This window comes from Ornithorhynchus anatinus, chromosome 2, assembly GCF_004115215.2.
Source record: "Ornithorhynchus anatinus isolate Pmale09 chromosome 2, mOrnAna1.pri.v4, whole genome shotgun sequence".
NCBI lineage: Eukaryota > Metazoa > Chordata > Mammalia > Monotremata > Ornithorhynchidae > Ornithorhynchus > Ornithorhynchus anatinus.
In genome coordinates, this window is record NC_041729.1 from 84,038,715 (window position 1) to 84,059,324 (window position 20,610).

At 40.7% G+C, this 20,610-nt stretch overlaps 1 protein-coding gene across 6 annotated transcripts in view; it reads right to left on the reverse strand.

The window, feature by feature from the left end:
* The window catches only part of ADGRG6 (adhesion G protein-coupled receptor G6), a 184,470-nt gene that overhangs the window by 10,911 nt on the left and 152,949 nt on the right, over nt 1–20,610 (reverse strand). For all 6 annotated transcript variants that reach the window (XM_029055801.2, XM_029055841.2, XM_029055834.2 and 3 more), the window contains 5 exons: nt 17,230–17,357; nt 15,767–16,035; nt 14,510–14,621; nt 12,742–13,025; nt 1,846–1,947 (listed from right to left, as the gene is read on the reverse strand). In XM_029055801.2, coding sequence (XP_028911634.1) covers nt 1,846–1,947; nt 12,742–13,025; nt 14,510–14,621; nt 15,767–16,035; nt 17,230–17,357 — 895 coding nt within the window. The remainder of the gene's footprint in view (nt 1–1,845; nt 1,948–12,741; nt 13,026–14,509; nt 14,622–15,766; nt 16,036–17,229; nt 17,358–20,610) is intronic.

The following is a 20,610-nucleotide window of genomic DNA, read 5'->3' on the forward strand; positions in this document are numbered from 1 at the left end:
AGGCGCAGGTGGAGGGGGTGGCACTTGCGAGGTGGGAGGAGATCTCCTCTGAGGATACTGCAGGGAAGGATGGGAAAGTAGGGGAGAGGGTTGGTGGGGGGGAGGGGAGAGGCGGAGGGGTGACTTTGGGGAGCTCAGACCTGATCGTGTTGATTTTCGTGAGGAAATAGGTGGCCAGATCATTGGGGGTGAGAGATGGGGGAGGGGGAGGAACAGGGGGCCTAAGGAAAGAGTTAAAGTTCCGGAACAATCGGCGGGGGTGACGGGCATGGGTGTCGATGAGGGAGGAGAAGAAGTTTTGCCTGGTGGAGGAGAGGGCAGAGTTAAGGCAGGAAAGGATAAATTTGAAGTGTGTGATGTCAGCTTGATGCTTGGACTTTCGCCAGCAGCGCTCGGCAGCTCGAGCATAGGAGCGTAGGAGGCGGACAGAGGAGGTGATCCAGGGCTGTGGGTTAGTGGAGCGAGAGCGGCAGAGGGAAAGGGGGGCGAGAGAGTCGAGATGAGTAGAGAGGGTGGACTTGAGAGCGGAGACCTGATCATCGAGAGTGGGGAGTGAGGACAGGGCGGCAAGGTGAGGAGAGATGCTTTTGGAGAGACGGATGGGATCAAGAGAGCGGAGGTCTCTGTGGGGCAGTAGCGAAGATTTGCAGGGGGAGGGAGTGTGAGAGATGAGGCAGGTGAGAAGGTTATGGTCAGAGAGAGGGATTTCAGAGTTGGTGAGGTAGGAGATGATGAGATCGAGGGTGTGACCGAGTCGGTGAGTGGGCGCGGTATGGTGGAGGAGGAGGTCGGCAGAGTTGAGGAGGGATAGCAGGCGGGCGGCAGAGGAGTCGTCGAGTACATCCATATGGATGTTGAAGTCTCCGAGGATCAGGGTGGGCAGAGAGAAGGAGAGAAGGAAGGTGAGAAAGGGGTCAAGGTGGTTGAAGAAGTCGGAGGTGGGACCGGGAGGGTGGTAGATGACAGCGACAAGTATCTGGAGGGGGTGGTAGAGGCGAATGATATGGGCTTCGAAGGAGGGGAAGGAGAGGGAGGGGGGAGGGGAGATAGTGCGGAAGTGGCAACGGGGTGAGAGGAGGAAGCCGACGCCTCCTCCGTTACCGGTGAGTCTGGGGGAGTGGGAGGAGGAGAGGCCTCCGCTGGAGCGAGCAGCGGCGGAGACCATGTCTTTGGGAGAGAGCCACGTTTCTGAAAGGGTGAGGAGGAGGAGAGAGCGGGAGAGGAAAAGGTCATGGACGAAAGGTAGCTTACCTGTAATAGAGCGGGGGTTCCAGAGGCCACACTTGAAAGTAGCTTTGGGTGCAAGGTGGGGAGGGGGGAAAGGGTGGGGGGAGGGGAGGGTTTGGATGGGAAGGAGGTGGCGGGGCCCTGGATGGGGAGAGGGGGATGAGGGGTAGTGGTGGGACAGGAGGACTGGGATGGGGCGTGGGTGGGGAAGAGAGAAGGGGGGAGGGGGAGAGGAGGGGGTTTGGTGGTGGGGAGAGTAGGGGGAGACAACAGGAAACTACCTACTTTCCCAAGCACTAAGAACAGTGCTCTGCACATGGTAAGCACTCACTAAATACCACAGATTGATTGGTTTTCTTCAAGACTCTACCTTTGTGAAGTAATAATTGATTTTCAGACATATGCATTTATCAGAGCCACTTGTCCTTATGCTCATTGCTCTGTCATTATCTGCCACTTAAACTAAGAACAGTACTGTACACACATTAAGCATTCAATAAATAGCAATAATGATGTTTTGAACTGGATTGCTAAGTGCAAAAGAGCAAGCAGCCTTGGTTATTCCTCTATTTTTATTTTTTCTTTATGTAAAAAATGCATTGTAAAATATGCTTGTACCTGAGTTGTCCGCTAAACGGAATCTCCCACAACAGAGATGTCTCCTCCACTGCTTTTGGACATTCTCTTTCATAGCACAGTGGAATATAAATATGAATAAACCTAGAGTAGATGCAATGAAGATTGATGAAAAACAAAATATTTTAGTGACTTTGCTCAATAAAAAAAAGACCCAGAAGTATCCACACAGTAATCTACTTTTATAGTCTCAAGTCTTGATTTTTCTAAACATAAACCCTTGTGAAGGTAGACCCTTGTGAGTGATACCAGCTAAAATACAAGAAAGCTTTTTAACTGGAACTGTGACATACTCATAAAAATCATATACTATTGTAGAAATCAAAAAAGTAAGTATTGGATGTACACTATATAGCATAGGAAGAGCACTTAAGTTGTAAATCCTTTGGGCACTGATTTGAGTTACTCTTGCAATCTCAAAATATGCAAATGTAAATTTAAGATGATCATTAATGGTAAATATACTGTGGGTCTTTGTCAAGTATGCAATTCTTTATCAGGTATTTAACTCTTTAAAAAGCAGGGTCAGACTACCTCCTTAGCCCAGTAAACCAGGATAATGTCCAAAATGGCAAGCAAGAGACACATTAAACAACCTTATCTTACTCTTTCAACACTATCCTGCCATTAACCCAACAAAATCAGGACAAGTACAAGCTCTTTTGTGCACCTTTGGGTAATTATACTGCCCCAGAAATGGAAAATGTTCTTTGGAGAAATCCATTTTAGAAATATAGGGTTAAATTGCAGAAATAGTAGTTTTGGGTTTGGGACTTTGATGAGCCTAGTGGAAAGAAAACCAGCCTGGGAGTCAAGGGGCCTGGGTTCTAATCCTAGCTCTGCTACTTGCCTGTTGTGTGACCTTGGGCAAATTGCTTAAGTTCTCTGTGCCTCAGTTTCCTCCTCTGTAAAATGAAATTAAATAGCTGCCCTCCCTCCTATTTTGACTGCAAGCCTCATGTAGGACAGAGACTATGTCTGACATGATTATCTTGTATCATGCTCAGTACAGTGCTTGGCATATAGGAGTTTAAATAGTACAAATTATTATTATTTTACTCATTCAAGTTCACCTTATTATTTCCCAACACCAACTGGACTATGATTTCATTTCTTAAGATTATCAGTGATCATGATCATCTAAAATACTCCTCCTGCCAGCAAGATGTTGAGGTCTGGGAGAAGAAGTGACACACTTGGATCCCAGGAGTGATCACTGTAGGTATTGGGAGAAGACCAGAACTTCCTTGCCCAGTCTGGTACCCACCTTCCAGCAATGCTAAAGTATAGGCCCTGACTGGTCTGGACCTTTGCCCATGGCTTTGGCAGTTAAGGAACATGGGTTGCAACAGGAGGAAGGATTGGTCTGGTGATAGAAATTTAAAAAAAAAATCAAAAGGTGACATCAAGAAGAGAAAAGAGGAAATAGGGTATGAGAATATTCAGAGGTAGGAGTCATGGGAGACTGCATGGGTAAAAGGGAAGTAAAGTTTATGGAAGGTGGAGATGGTGAGACAGCAGAGGCAGAGGGAATGTAGGGGAACAAGTGGAATGGAATTGGAATTGCCAGGCAGTCAGTCATTAATGAGAATTGATGTGTTCATTTGGCTGCAAGGAAGCAGCATGGCTCAGTGAAAAGAGCCCGTGCTTGGGAGTCAGAGGTCATGGAGTCAGAGGTCATGGGTTCAAATTCCCACTCTGCCCCTTGTCAGCTGTGTGACTGTGGGCAAGTCACTTCACTTCTCTGTGCCTCAGTTCCCCCATCTGTAAAATGGGGATGAAGACTGTGAGTCTCACGTGGGACAACCTCATTCCCCTGTATCTACCCCAGCTCTTAAAACAGTGCTCTGCATGTAGTAAGCGCTTAACAAATATCAACATTATTATTATTATTAATCATAATAATAAATCACTGTGGTATTGGTTAAGCAGTTACTAAACGCTAAGCTTTCACCTATACACTGGCTTAGATACAAGATAATTTGGTCAGACACAGTCCCTGTTCCATATGGTGATCATATCTAAGTAGGAGGAAGAACAGGTATTCTTCCTGTTTGTGGCTCAGTGGAAAGAGCATGGGCTTTGGAGTCAGGGCTCATGAGTTCGAATCCCAGCTCTGCCACTTGTCGGTTGTGTGACTGTGGGCAAGTCACTTAACTTCTCTGTGCCTCAGATCCCTCATCTGTAAAATGGGGATTAAGACTGTGAGCCCCACGTGGGACAACCTGATTCCCCTATGTCTACCCCAGCGCTTAGAACAGTGCTCGGCACATAGTAAGCGCTTAACAAATACCAACATTATTATTATTATTGAGTTCCCATTTTATAGATGAAGAAATTGAGGCACCAAAAAATTAGATGACTTTCCCAAGATCACACAGCAGGAAAATGGTGGAGTGTGGATTAGAATCTAGGACCTCTGACACCAAGACCCATGAGTATATTTATGTGTCCTTACTCAGGGTTGGCTTCAGGCATTTGGCCATTGAGGGACATATGAAATTGCTATCCTACCCTGTTCTGTGTGATATCATCTCATGATTATTATTTTTGTGGTATTTAAGTGCTTTCTAGGTGGGCAAGCATTGTTCTAAGTGCTGGGGCAGACACAAGGCAATCAGTTGAAACACAGTTCTTGGTCCCATACAGGGCTCATAGTCTAGGTAAGAGGGAGAATAGGTATTTCATCACCATTTTACAGTTGAGGAAACTGAGGCACAGAGAAATTAGGTGACTTACCCAAGGTCACACAGTGAAGTTGGCAGAACTGGGATTAGAACCCAGGTCCTCTGCCCCCCAGGCCTGAGTTCTTTCCACTAGGCCGTGTTGCTTCCCTACCCTGCCTGGAATAAATTTTCCCCCCTTCACAGGCCTCCCCCCAAAACATACATGTCACCTCTAACTCAGGCTGCATGCTCCCAAATCGTGACATGCCCCACAAATGGCAGTTGTTTATTCCAAGTACTGTCAAAAGCCAACCCTGCACTTACTGTCTTCATGTAAATCAAAAGTCTGCCTGAATGTAAGTAGCTTTTTTAAGGAAGCAATCATATTACAAGTTGAAATGTATATAAGAACCACTTTCAGTATAGGAACAGAGTTGTAACTGGGGGACTGGTCCCTGAACCAACGCCATTAATCTACTTTTAACCAACAGTGTCCCAAAAAATTATAGATAAGTTCTGTAGAAACAATCATTATTATTCAGAATGTGGTAACTGACTTTTATATCAGTGTCGCTAGTGGAAAGATCAATCAGTTGTATTTATTGAGCACTTACTGTGTACAGACCTGGGTTTTAACCGCTTGGGAGAGTAGGGTCTGAGCGTAGGGTGAATAAAGATATAAATTCAAATTCAAGGGTGACACAGAAGGGAGAGGGAGTAGGGGAAATGAAGGCTTAGTCGGGGGAAGGCCTATTGAAGGACATACAATTTTAATAAGACTTTGAAGCTGGGAAGAGTGATCATCTGTTGGATATGAAGCGGGAGAGGGTTCTAGGCTAGAGGCAGTACATGGGTAAGGGATTGGTAGGGAGACAGATGAGATGGAGGTACAGGGAGTACATTGTCCTTAGAGGAGTGAAGTGAGCGAATTGGGTTGTTGTAGAAAATCCATGAGATAAGATGGGGGGGGTAAATTGATTGAGTGCTTTAACGTCAGTGGTTAGGAATTTCTCTTTGGTGAGGGGGAGGATGGGAAATTGAGAAGTAGGGAGATATGGATTGAATGATTTTGTAGAAAAATGATGTAGGCAGCAGAATGAAGTATGGATTGGAGCGGGGAGAGACAGAAGGCAAGGAGGTCAGCAAGGAGGCTGATGCAGGTGGGATAAGATAAGTACTCAGATTACTGCGTACTGTGATGGGAAAGTCAAGGGGAAGGCAGGGTTTGGATGGGAAGATGAGAAATTATGTTATGGATGTGTTAAGTTTGTAGCATCAGCATGTCATACAGGTAGAGATATTCTGAAGGCAGAAGAAAATGTGAAATTTCAGAGGAGAGATTGGGACTGGAGAGGTAAATTTAGAAGTCATCTGCTTAGAAATGGTAGTTGAAGCCATGGGAGAAATAAGTTCTCAAAGGGAGTGGGTATAGCTAGAGAATAGAAGAGGATCCAGACTGAGCTTTAAGGATTCCTATACCTAAGGGATGGGAAGGGGAGGTGAAACCTGTGAAGAGAGACTGAGAATGAGTGGCCAGTGTGATAGGAGGAGAACCTAGAGAGGCTAGTGTTAGGGAAACCAAGGCTAGATAAGATTCCAAGAGAAGGAGGTGGTCAACAGTGTTGAAAGCAGCTGAACAGTCCAGAAGGATTAGGATGCAGTGTTCTTACATACATATCTGCTCACTAAATATGATTAAATGAATGAATGAATGAATGAATAGTGCAAATGAGGTTGATCTTGATTACTGTGGTGAATTTAGTTAGTGTTTGGGGACAAATTTCTATCATACCTGAAAATTACATTCAAATGTACCAGTTTTGTATGTTTGACCAGATTTTCCAAAAATATTACCAAATTGTTTACATTTATAATCTGACCATTACTGCAAAATCAGTTTTACTGTCTTCAGAAGCTTAAGCTTGAACCAGAAGCCAGAAAGGTTAATTTTATTTGGTGCCTTACAGACGCTAAGGGAAAAAGTCATGGCAGGTGGTTGTTTTTTGAGCTGGAGTTCATTCATTCATTCATTCAATAGTATTTATTGAGCGCTTACTATGTGCAGAGCACTGTACTAAGCGCTTGGGATGAACAAGTCGGCAACAGATAGAGACAGTCCCTGCCGTTTGACGGGCTTACAGTCTAATCGGGGGAGACGGACAGACAAGAACAATGGCACTAAACAGCGTCAAGGGGAAGAACATCTCATAAAAACCGATGGCAACTAAATAGAATCAAGGCGATGTACAATTCATTAACAAAATAAATAGGGTAACGAAAATATATACAGTTGAGCGGACGGGTACAGTGCTGTGGGGATGGGAAGGGAGAGGTGGAGGAGCAGAGGGAAAAGGGGAAAATGAGGCTTTAGCTGCGGAGAGGTAAAGGGGGGATGGTAGAGGGGGAAGAGGAGCTCAGTCTGGGAAGGCCTCTTGGAGGAGGTGATTTTTAAGTAAGGTTTTGAACAGGGAAAGAGAATCAGTTTGGCGGAGGTGAGGAGGGAGGGCGTTCCAGGACCGCGGGAGGACGTGACCCAGGGGTCGACGGCGGGATAGGCGAGACCGAGGGACGGCGAGGAGGTGGGCGGCAGAGGAGCGGAGCGTGCGGGGTGGGTGGTAGAAAGAGAGAAGGGAGGAGAGGTAGGAAGGGGCAAGGTGATGGAGAGCCTTGAAGCCTAGAGTGAGGAGTTTTTGTTTGGAGCGGAGGTCGATAGGCAACCACTGGAGTTGTTTAAGAAGGGGAGTGACATGCCCAGATCGTTTCTGCAGGAAGATGAGCCGGGCAGCGGAGTGAAGAATAGACCGGAGCGGGGCGAGAGAGGAGGAAGGGAGGTCAGAGAGAAGGCTGACACAGTAGTCTAGCCGGGATATAACGAGAGCCCGTAATAGTAAGGTAGCCGTTTGGGTGGAGAGGAAAGGGCGGATCTTGGCGATATTGTAGAGGTGAAACCGGCTGGTTACAAGAAAATGGGATGTGGGGAACAAATTGGTCAATTCAATACAGTACAGTACTGCCTTTTAGGGTTTGAATTTCTCTTCTCAACTTTACATTTCCTGCTTTTTTAAGGAGCCAGATTATCCTAGGAATATCCTTGCATCCTCCTCAAAGTTATAAAGCTATAAGAAGTGTGCACACATGTTAGCATTGGGCTTCTTCCCTGTGTAAAATCTGCAGAGGAGGTAGAAAATAAGTGATGTCTCTGAAAATTCAAAATGACCAACAGGTGTCAAGTGGACTTGAGTTAAGTAACTTTGGAAGGGATGACACCTAAAATTGAGATTGCCATTTTGGGATATTTTCAGGAGTCTGCAACAGGACCTAAAAGCAGGATGGAGCTCTGGGGGAAGGTCGTGTCAACTGATGTAAAAGCTTTTGTCTTATTCCCTTTACCTCTGTCTTTCTGCCCCTGTCTGTATCACCTTTTCAGCCTGCACATCTCTTTTTTCACCCTCTCTCTCTCAGCATCTCCCTTTCCTTCCCTCTCTCTCTCCTCATCCAGCTGTACTTTCAGGGGATTAGTCAGGGGATTAGATATTCTATTTTGAGAAAAGAATAGTCACTTAAAATTAGTAAACTATATGTCCCAAATTGTTCTTCGGTGGCATGAAAGAATATATACACTTTCATTAGATAAATAAATCAACTTTCTTTCATGGAATCAGGTCTGTAGGAGTGAATTATCACCAGGGCCAGGTTCAGGCATTCTGCGCTGGGTACGACAAACTAATCTTTTATTGTATCACTTGGTCATAATCAGCTGGTGTGTCTGGAAAATATTCCACTTTTAGGTACGGTGTTGGCCAAAGCTCTGGGAAATAGGAGGCTGTATGAGGAATGAGTGGAAAGTGAAAAATCATATAAATGAGTGAATGCCGTCACTGTGGCCACCATCAACTTCCTAGAATTCCAATCCTTGAATGAGGCTACTCACTAGCTCAGCAGGGAAGAGAACTCTGGGGAAGACAGTAGCTGCAGATGACATCTGCTTAGAATCTATGTTTCTTACCTATTCCTACCCCTTCTGCTTGTTTCCTCAACAAGCATGTTTGACTGCTTTAACACCCCTGCCTAGAGTTCTGTCCTACACTCTTGGGATAGCTTGACTTCCTTTTCTACCCTTTTATTCTCCCAGTTATTCCTGAATATGATTGGGCCCCTGGCCTGCTCCTCAAGTCCCCACCTTCTTGTCTCACACAGAACTCAGGAAAATCTGGTACTTTTCCCAACCACTCTGCCAGGAATTATAAAGTGTAAGTGGTTGAGCATTTGGCTCACTGTAGTTATTGTACAACTCATATGCTCCTTTTCAAGAGACATTTACTAGGCACTCAGAACATTTTCCCTAAGATTTTGCCTAAAATTTCTTAGTTTTAAATTGTAACCCATTATCCTTAATTTTTCAACAGAGATGAAATGATCTACTCCTTATAGAAATTTCAGTTAATAATTTGTAAGTGATTACATTTCCGCTTTAGTCATCATTTGCGCAAGTCAAATTCATTGACAGTTTTTCCTTGTAAGTGGGCCTTCTACTGACTGGAGATAGCTGAATCTACTACTGAGTTGTTTTTACTTTCACAGTTTCATATGAACATGCATACCTGACAGGTTCAAATCTAATTGATTATCTGATAATATATTCCTCATCTTTTTGTGATATCACCTAGAAAAAATTTTCCTTTAAATTTTGTTTTATTGCTTTCCCTTGAATGTGTTAGCTTTTATTATTCTAGTATGAATCACACTGTATTTCCTATTTATTTGCTTGGCATCTTTAGGCAAAATTACATATGATATAGTTTCAAAAGTAGAGCATTTTACTACCCTTCCAGAACATTCATCCTTTTTTAACATGGATTTGAGTTACTATGTTTAAATTTTTATTTATCAAAGGGAAGCAACCACCATGTCTGCAGTCTAAGAAAAAATGAGGTACCATGATCTAATCAATTCAGATCTAGTTCATAAAAATAGAGAGGCCCTTTGAAAAAAATATTATTTAAAATTAAAAAATTCTATTAGAAATGTTAAAAATTATATTTTTCCAAAATGAGTGGGAGAACAAGCTTATTGTAAATTGGGTTTTACTTTGCTTTAATGTCTTCTGCTTCCAGGCAATAAATGGTCTATGCTTAATTACTATAAAATATTCTGACTTGGTATTCAGCCTTAAAACATGCAAAACTGCTCATGTATACACAAAATATATGGGGAGAGTGGGATCACAGCACAAAGTGCCCTCCTGAATATGTCCAGTAAAACAGGACCATCAAACAGTTCAACAATGAACTATCCCTACTTTAAATGTTGAGCATAATCCTGTTTGTACATAAATGAGTATAGTTCATGATGCTGTTGAAACAATATCAAAATCAAAAAGCAAACAGGCATTGAACAGTACAACATGGGAGAATCCTTGTATGTGCTTGATTTTGGGGGGATTTTTGATCCTACACTGACCTTTTCAGTCACACCTAAATACTCCATTAGTGTTGTCATCTTCGAAAATGGAAGACACCTCTTTCCTTATTATGTACATACCTTTAAATTACATACTGTAAATATGTACACATTTATTTGCATGTTATTTATTCACATTACTGTCTATCTCCCCTTTAGACTGTAAGCTTGTGACAGGTAGGGAATGTATCTACTAATTCTGTTGTATTGTACTCTCCCAAGCACTTAGTACAGTACTCTGCACACAGTAAGCACTCAATAAATACCACTGGTAACAGAAGCAGCGTGGATCTGTGGAAAGAGCCCGGGCTGGGGAGTCGGGGGTCGTGGGTTCAAATCCCAGTTCTGCCACTTATCAGCTGTGTGATTGTGGGCAGGTCACTTCTCTGTGCCTCAATTCCCTCATCTGTAAAATGGGGACGAACTGTGAGCCTGATATAGGACGATGTGATGACCCTGTACCTACCCCAGCGCTTAGAACAGTGCTCTGCACATAGTAAGCACTTAACAAATACCAACATTATTATGATTATAAAACTTCATACTTTGTATTTTCTGAGTTAAGCTAGTTTTATAAAGTGTTTTTTATTTAAAAAATGAACTATTTTGGCTTTTTTAATTTTACACTATGGAGTTTAGGAGTAAAGTTTAGGAGAACATTTTGACTTTGTGTAGTTTTTTAAAAAATGTCAGCTCTACATAAATTTCTTTAAGGAAACCTCAGTCTGCCTCTTACCATAAATTGTCTCTTAGAGAACAAGCCAAATAAAATATTAATCACCTTTCCACAAGGGAAAGATGTTTTACAAATCTAGTAGTCTACTAAGTAAATACTGATATGGCCCTGGCATAATATGCTCTCTATTCATGCTGTTTAAATTGAATTTTCCTTTTGAGGAGGTATTTTTAATACTCTTGAGTATACAAAGAAATCTGTTGTGAATTTATATGATATGAAGACATACTTTAAAATCCAGTGATTTATAAGGAACAGCAACTAGATGATCATTTGCAGCATTTTCCACTACTGACAGGAGAGCCATGCTAGGGAAATAAAGCAACCCAATCCTCATTAAAGGAAACAGACCTGAACAGACACTCATAAGCCATCGAAATTTCTTGAAACTGCCAGGAAATTCTAACAGTGAAAACAAGGCTGGACTGGTAGATGACTGTGTTTTTTCTTGTGTAACATATTATTGTAAAGACATAGGAGTTTTAAATGTAAACAGATGATTTTCTAAATATTTACTTAGGTATCTGGGTAAAGGAGGTTTCAAAAGAGATTAAGCCAAAGGACTCTCTCATTTTGCAACACTGAATCACAAAGTAAATGCTTATATTCTTAAATGCTGTATTTTTTTTTCTTATTGAGATGGTATTGATAATTGTGATTTTATTCTTCATTAATTCCTATGAAGATTTTTCTGATTCTTCTCCTTTTCTCCTCACTTCCTCTCTCTAATCTCCATTATCTCATCTCCTCCACTGCCACAATCCTTTACATTCTTGGTCCCTCTCCTCCTTGTGTGACTTTGGTTAGAGCCCTGTACACAATTCAGTTGAAAAGCAAAGGAATCCCAGCTCTCACACTGGACAGGAGGTCTGTTTGACAGATACAACCTTGCTACCAAGGGTTGCTAGGATTTTACAATTTAGTAGTTGACAGGGGTTGATACACTGGGTCTGTATGTATGTGTCTGAGTTGGAATTCCAAAGAGGAGAGTTCAAATCTGCTAAAGCTTGATCCTGGCCCATGGCTTGAGTCCTCCAGACATGAATGTGTCTATCTCACACTCCCTCTCCTTTTTTTCATGGTATTTGTTAAGCACTTAATACGTGTCAGGCACTATACTAAGCCTGACACTGGATACTATAGTGTATACTATACTGGAGGATATACAAAGTAAGCAGGTTGGACACCGCCCCTGTCCCACTAAGCCCTCACAGTCTTAAGCTCCATTTACAGATGAGATAACAAGCACAGAGAAGTTAGGTGACTTGTTGAAGGTCACACAGCAGACAAGCTGAGCCGGGAGAAGATCCTCTGACTTGCAGGCTCCTGCTCTTTCCCCAGGCCATGATGTTTCTTTCGCTTCTCCTTCAAGCAGCCTGCACTTCTCTTTGCACAACTCGGGCAGGGAGTCCTAGTCTTTCTCCAACCCACTTTTGGCAAGCTTACCTCCTTATTTGCCTCTGCTTATGCATCATCACATCCAGAGTCACTGCAGAAATTCTGCTTATATGGTACATGGTGCAGTGGATAGAGTATGGGCCTGAGAGTCAGAAGGTCATGGATTCTCATATCAACTTCGCCACTTGTCTGCTCTGTGACCTCGAGCAAGTCAGGCCACTTCTCTGTGCCCCAGTGACCTCATCTGCAAAATGGGGATTGACCCATGCAGGACAGGGACTGTGTTCAACCAGATTTGCTTGTATCTACCCCAGCACTTAGTACAGTGTCTGGCACATAGTAATCACTTAAAAAATGACATCATTATTATTCTTACTGTAGTGGATGATAAAGTATAGAAGGAAGGAATAAAAAGGACCCTAGAATTTTTATTGGCTATGCAGTGCTTAATCCTAGTTTTTATCAGTAATGGTCTTTGTTGCAGAGATGAGGAAACCCCAGTCCCAAAAACTTGACTCTGAGATCCTACCGTCTTGGTGACAATGTTGCTCAAATAACTAGCATTGCCAAATCTGCCCTGTCAGACTCTTGCAAGTGTTCACATGGAATTTTTCTTACCTTGTAATGAGTTGAATATGGAGAAGAGGTACATGAAAGGAATATTCAGGGGGCCCCAGGCAAAAAAGGCAAATCCCCACGTCATCCCTAACAGAAAGGTCAGGCTGATTGCACTGCGGAGGTTTCTCAGAATCTCTTCTCGAAGGGTACGGTTGCTTCTCTTTCCATTCCTGCCACAGATCTGCACCATCACCACAATGAACATGGCGATGTTCAGGAGGAACATGACCCCAAAATAACCCACACAAGTCACATAAAAAACCACCGGATCCTTTATCCAACAGCTGTGAAAAAACAAACAAGATAGCATCCCCATTTTAGATATTTCCTCCTTGAATCATACATAATTTCACCCCTTCCTCAAAATTTGGGTTGAGAGAGCAGTGATCCTCTGTTTGCATGGAAAGAATGGAGAGCATGGCAGTAATCCTGAGAGGAGCAACAGGTTAGAAGGCATGCTGCCTACCCTATTCTCTACATATCATATATTATAAATTATATTAATGTCTGCCTTCCTCTTTAGACTCCAAGCTCATTGTGGGTAGGGAATGTGTCTACCAACTCTGTTGTACTGTACTCATCCAAGTGCTTAGTACAGTGCTCTGCACACAGTAAGCCCTCAATAAATACTATTAATGATGATTTTCCTGCTACGTGGCTAAACCACGGTGAATATGCCCTTTTTGATGTATCTTTCCTTCCTGCTCTGCTTCACTAAGTTTGAAAATAGCAGGATGAAAACAGAGAGAGGACTCCACATGTGAGGATGAAGAATGAGAAGTAAAGGATTGCAAGAAGCACTTTGGAGATTCAGACCAAGAGAAAGGGATCACACACAAGTGAAATTAGTACATTTTGCCTACCAACTATATTCTACTCTCAAGTGATCAGTATAGTCCTCTGCACAAAATAGGTGGGCAATGAATACCACAGATTGATAGGTGAAATGAAGTAGACATGGAGAGATTGACAGAGAAGCACTGTTTGCAAGAAACAGTAAGATTTGGCATAAAATGTGAAACTGGTAAGTAAGAGTGGATAGGAGGGTACAAAGGAAGACTGTGGATGAATGGGTAGGAGAGTAGATAAAAAGATTTTTCAGAATTTGTGAATCATTTATTCTCACTGTTTTTGTATGCTGGCTACCTTCCTGTCTGGCTACCTGTCTCTGTGCTTTTTACAGGAAAAAAAAATCACTGTTCTAAGTAGTTAATATCATTGTCAGCGCTTCCCTTTGATTGTCAACAACCAGGTGTTGAGCCAAGATAATTCTTCAAGTTGTGATTCTTGGATTTTTTTTAATTTGAAGGATCACACTGACCTTGTGTGAGAAAAGATGGAGAAATAACAATGTAAATTTTTCTAAAGGAAAGAAACTGGGTTTTTTTCATTATTTTACCAAAGATACATTTTTTTCCAGTTTCAAAATAAATCTGATTTTCACATAGTTGTCATAGAATTTAAGCATGTAGGCAAATAATCTCTTAAAATGAGCATGAATCATTGAAGTTGATTCTGCTAAGTAAGCTAATTCCTGTTAGTAAAGGAATGTGTATTAATCCTGACTACTCAATTGCTTACTATAAAATGCCCTTCTGACCTGAAATGGTTTATAAGGGAAGAGCTTAATTAGAGGAAGGGGCTGACACAATATCTACCAACTTTTTAAAAGGACAATTGACCTTAAACTTGATGACTCCTAACATTCCTTGACAAACACGTAATGAAAACAAATCCCAAATAAATCTTTAAGTTGTTTATTACTTACAATTCATCTCCTTGTCCTTTAGTGCTTTTGCCATATAACTCTTTTCCATAGATGCGATTTGCATTTGTGTTTGTACTTGCTAGAACGATCGTTATCACTAGAGCAGGCAAACCTGTTACAGGAGAAGGGAACATCTTAAATGTATTTTAAAAACAGACAAAATATCTGAAACCTTTAAACAAGATTGAAGGACCACTGCTGACAAGTGAGAAAGCATTTAGATCATTGCTAAGGAAATTGCCAACTGGATAAAAATCCTTCTCCTTTTCTTGAAATGTCACTTCCAGCCCAGATTAGCAAGGCTTAAAAATCGTTCCTAAGCAACAGTTACTGAGTGTTCTTTGCCTTTTGTCGGTCTAAATTGAGGTCCCTGAGCTCAATCTAAAAAAACCAAAAACCTCTCATTTCCCCTTTTTATAACAATTGCTGAAAAGTAGTAAAGGGCCAAAAGTCAAAACTTTTACTGTGCTCAAAGAGAAAATTCCAAATGCACCTCAGTGGAAGAAGTACTGTAAAGTGAGAATATCTATCATAATCTTCTCTATCTCTTGGAATGAAGTATTCAATTCAATTGTATTTATTGAGCACTTTACTAAGTGCTTAGAAGAGCACAGTATAACAATAAACCACACATTTCCTGCCCACAATGAATTCATAGTCTAGGGAGTACTCCCTTGAAGAAGCTTTCATTTTGATGAAGTCTTATACCAGAAAGTCACTTTTCCCACTAAAATTATTGGTCAGAAAAACTCTTAATTTATTAGTCCTCCCAGACCCCATGTCGGAAACCTGGGCAGTAGCAGGACCTAATTGGAAACCTAGGTCTCCCAGGTTTATGACTAGCAGAAAGGTTGGACTACCACATTAATTATATTTATTTACTTTAGAGTTTAAGATGATAATATGTACTTCAAGCACAATGGAAGCACGTAATTCTTTGCCAAATATTTCATCATGCATGGGTTGATAGAGTTCTTTGGAACACAGGAAGGAAGAAGGTGTGATGATGACTCAAGGGTGGTGCCTTTTCCTATCTTCCCTGCCTCAGAGAAAGGGACATATCCCAAAGGCTAATTTAGCAGCACATGTTCTTTGAGGGTTCAATGAATTCTTCTCAACTATGATTCAATCCTTAATCTGTTGAGTCTCTGAATTATTGCTATGTCATGAAACCACGACACAGCTGGAAGATACGGCTTTGATTATGAGTATTTAACAGAGCTATTTATGAATAAGGAAGAGATCCTTGTAACTTACCCCAACCAATAATGCAGAATTTCAATATGTAGCGACGGATGTAAGTGTTGAACACTTTTACTAGAGCAATGTACATATGGACTGCTTCCAGACCCATCCATGTAAAGGTTGCCAGGAGAAAGAAATGCAGAAGGGCAGCAACCGCTATACAGAGTCCTTCAATATTAAATGATGTGATCCAGCCATCAAGAAGGAAAACCAAATTAAGGAACAACAGGGCCGTACTTAGGTTCATTAAGATTTTAGATGGGTAATCTCTTCGTAACTTTCTAAGGGGATAAGCAAAGAGAGTTGAATGAGAAAAAGTCAAACACAGTTGTAGTTACTAAGTTATATATAGCAGGTATCATGTCAACATTGTTCTCAGCTTTGAAATAACACAATAATAATAATGGTATTTGTTAAGCGCTTACTATGTGCAAAGCGCTGTTCTCTGTGCGTGGGGCAGGGGGAACACAAGGTGATCAGGTTGTCTTAATCCCCATTTTACAGATAAGTGACTTGCCCAAAGTCACACAGCTGACAAGTGGCAGAGTGGAGATTAGAACCTATGTCCTCTGACTCCCAAGCCATGCTCTTTCCACTAAGCCTCGCTGCAATCTTATAATAACTATGATATCTGTTAAGAGCTTACTATGTGTTAAGCACTATACTAAGTTCTGGGTAAGATGCAAGACAATCAGGTCCCAAATAGAGCTCACAGTCTAAGTAGAAGGGAGAATGAGTATTGAATCCCCATTTTCCAGAAGAAGGAACTGAGGCTCAGAGAAGTTAAGTGACTCACCCAAGAACACACAGCAGAGAAGTGGTGGAGCTGGGATTAGAACCTAGGTCCCCTGACTCCCAGGCCCATGCTCTTTCCACTAGGCCACACTTTTTAAACTGAAAAGCCATCTAGGTTTGGGTCCCTGGGGTATTTTTAGGAGGAAAACCAGAGACTATTAGTGCTCTTTTGGGAGGTTATTTTAACATCCAGTTTACTTCAAAAGATATTTTCAATTAAAAAAGGCACTTTTGACCATTTTGTTTCAACTGAATAACACCAGAATGATAAAGGAATAATGAACTAATAATGAACATGTTTGTCATGAGTTTTAATTATAATGTGATTTCTATATGAAACAGACTTCAGAATCATCCTTTATGTTTTTCGTCCTTCAATATAGAGACTTTTTTTTATTATGTTTTCCTGAAACTCCAAATACCAACATGTTGACATAGGAATTGAGAGTCCACTGGGCCCCGACAGATTGGAGAATTATTTTTTTCCCAACAAACCCATTAAAGTCAATATTGGAAATCCTCCTTATTTTGCAGAGCATATTTGTTATCTGTCTTCTAATACAAGCTTGAAAGTTAAAAAATACTTATTGGGAAGAGGGCCATCCTAGACTGAAAATTATACTAAAGTCACCTACACAAACAGGCAATATCATGGTTACGATAGAAGGGAATATACTTACTCAAAAGCAATGTATGTTAAAAGAGTAGCAGCTGAAAATATGGCAGAAATTCCACAACCGATGTAAGTAATAAAGGTAAGCACTTTTGTGTTTCTGGCATCTATTTGTGAAGCTGTTCCCTGAAGGTCCTACAAGACATAAAAGTGTTACAAGAATCTCTTTTGCATTTTGCATGTTTTTGATTATTTGAAAATCCTGGGGAAATGGCACAGAGCCTCAATGGGATAGTTAACCTAAAATGTGGATACAGTGACTATCCTAAATCCATTTTAGAATTAAGATAAGCCAATCTAATATTGCAGGAAGGAAAACTGATTTTACATGGCAAAAAATATCCCCCTTCAATTCTTTTTGCTTTATTCCATCCCTCAGCCTTTATATGTAGGTCCTTGACTTTTTGTGAGGCTGTGGGTGTCTGGCATGTTAGCTGCTCTCCCTTAAAACACTCCCTTAGAGAAAGTAAAAAAGGTGTTTGGATATCACTTCTGTGGGGAGGCTTTTCCTCTTTTTTGTTTTTTCCACCAATTGCCTTCTCCTGTAGTACCATCCGAGGATTCTGAGACTGTGAATTCTTCAAATGTGCTTGAGTTGGGAATAATATCACAGACAGATGGACATGAGGAAGTAATCATAATGATATTAAGCCCCTACTATGGACCCAAGCACTGTGTGCTAAGCACTAAGGTAAATATAATAAAGTCAGATCAGACCCAGTCCCTACCCCACAGTGTGCTCAATCTAAAAAGGAGGGAACACAAATATTTTATCTCCATTTTACAGATGAAGACACTGAGGAACAGAGAAGTTAGTGACTTGCAGTAATAGCATACAGCAGGCAAGTTGTCCCTTGGAAAGAAACAAGGTAAACTTTCAGAGCATATGCAATTCCTCAATAAAAACGAAAAAAAATCAATGGTTTGGAGCAATATGGTCAACCACATGATCCATACTCTGTTCAGCAATTTGGGGAAGGATTCAAAAGTGTATATACACATGAGTTTTAGGTTCTTCAAGTGTGAACCAATGTGATTTGAAATTTTCATAGAACATTGACTTTAAATCAATTTTAAGAAGATACAAATTTCCTGATGTTGTCAAAATGTCATATAACACCATATTAACACCATATCGCTCCATAAAGAAAACTAATATAGGAGTTGGAAAAAGCACACACACGTGCTTCATGCAGATATCACTGTAGGCAGGGACTGTGCCTACCAACTCTGTTACATTGTGTTCTCACAAGTGCTTAGTACCCTGCTTGGTACAAAATAAATGTTCAGTAAATATAACTGATTGATTCACTGATGTGGCTCTAGCTTCTCCAAAGTCCTTCCCAGATATCCAAGACTAAGAACTGTATTTAAGCCTACAGTATTCAATTCCCTACAGTATTCATTTCAGATTTTCATGTGAAATTGAAATATACTATTTTTGAAGATTCAGCCATGAATAAGTTTTCATCAATTCAGTGTCCTGCTGTTCAAGTTTTATTTTTGTCACATGGGACAATTTGGTTAAAAAAGAATAGAAACACTTTGTGAAATAGCTTTGAAGTAGTGAATATCATGAGAAACAAAATTAGGGCAGTGAAGAATCTTTTTTGGTTCCCCTCAAAACCAAGCGATCGAATTGAAATAAAACTTGTTGGCTAGTATACCATATCGGTATACTAATTTAATTTTGCTCCAACCTGTTTGTAGCATGAGGAGTTGTTTTTAATGGCATTTGTTAAGCACTTACTACATGCCAGGCACTGTACTAAACACTGTGATAGATACAAGCTAGTCAGATTAGACACAATCCACGTGCCAAAGAAGTCCCAAAGTTGGCTAGTTATATATTATCCTCCAAGCCTGATTTTTATGTAATAAAAGAGAATTTGAAGAGAACAACTGGAGATCAAACATTGTTGGGTTTAAACTGTTGCCCATAGCGTCCTTGATAGAAACTACTATTATTTCACGTTGAATATGGCATGAGTGCAAGCCATTTGTAATTTTTAAAATGGCATACCTAAGTAATTCTTGAAACTTATTGAATGAGTGAAAGCAGCAATACAAAAAAGAAATAACCAAACATTGGTCTTATGAAAACTTGGAGCTCCAATTTTGGTTTAAGATAGAGCTAGTTACCTGCTGTCTACCCTCCTCCCTTATCAAAACTTGAGAATACATTAGCTATTAATACTGTAGTAAGGTGACAGCATGCAATTTTATCATTTATTTCAATCTGATAGATTCTCTCACTTATGTCTCCTGGAGGTTGGTTTCAAAAATACATTTCCAAAATAATTTATTAAGAATGCTCTTTGAAAAGCTTTTGTCTGCTTCCCCTGCCATAATGCTACAAGAGCAGCTTCACTGAAAAAGAGGAAAGGGCTCACATTGTCTAGAATTATCTAAATGAACATAAAAACAACCTGATGATAAAAGGAGAAATTAAAAATAATTACACCTTTCAGGATGCAATTAAAGCCATATGTGACTAGAAACACCATCCTTAAAATTACTGAAGTACTAAACTCCCTACATTTTGTTGTACCAGTGTGCTATAAATCATCTACCCTTAGGCATGCTCCTGATTTTTTTTCCCTATCAAGTTGTCTAGTATTTCAAACATTTAGAAATATTTTTTTAAATCAATTTAAACCAGTTAAACCAAAACACATGTATCTATTTTAACCACTGAGCAGAATGTCTGTATGGATATGATAGGCAGAAGGTGAATTTCCCATTGTTAGGAGAGAGAACTTAGAGAGCTAACACTTGAATTATCTAAAAATATGTTGAATTGATTTTGAAGTTAAAAAACATAGCCCTTAGAAAAGCACTTTTAACACAGACCACTTAAAGCATTTTAAAATATGTAACTAGTAAGCCCTGGTTTCTATTCAAAGTATTTATCATATATGATGGGTAACTGACTTGCCCATCTGCTCCTGCCCAAAAAAGACATTTGGCCAGTTTGAAGTACCTTTAGCCAATTTAAGGGTCCTGGAAGAGCTTGGAATATTAATCCATCTTTTTTGCTGAATATCTTTATGCAGCAAATGACTCAAATGAGGTCTTGGTGAGGAAGTAAGCTTACTGTGAGCAGGGAACGTGTCTACCAACTCTGTTATATTGTACACTCCCAAATGTTTACTATGGTGTTCTGTGCACAGTAAGCACTCAATAAATGTGATTGACGGATTGAGGCGCTACTGATTCTCTTTCTTTGTGAAAAAGCCTAAATTCCCCTTTATGGGCTGGTCTAAATGGAATCATGTGGTCCAATAGTAGATGGTCAGGCATTGCTACTCCATCTGTGCTTATCAACCAGCCCATAGCCCAGAGAGAGATGGGTCTTCTAGGCAGTGCAAGTTTGAGAAGTGTTGGT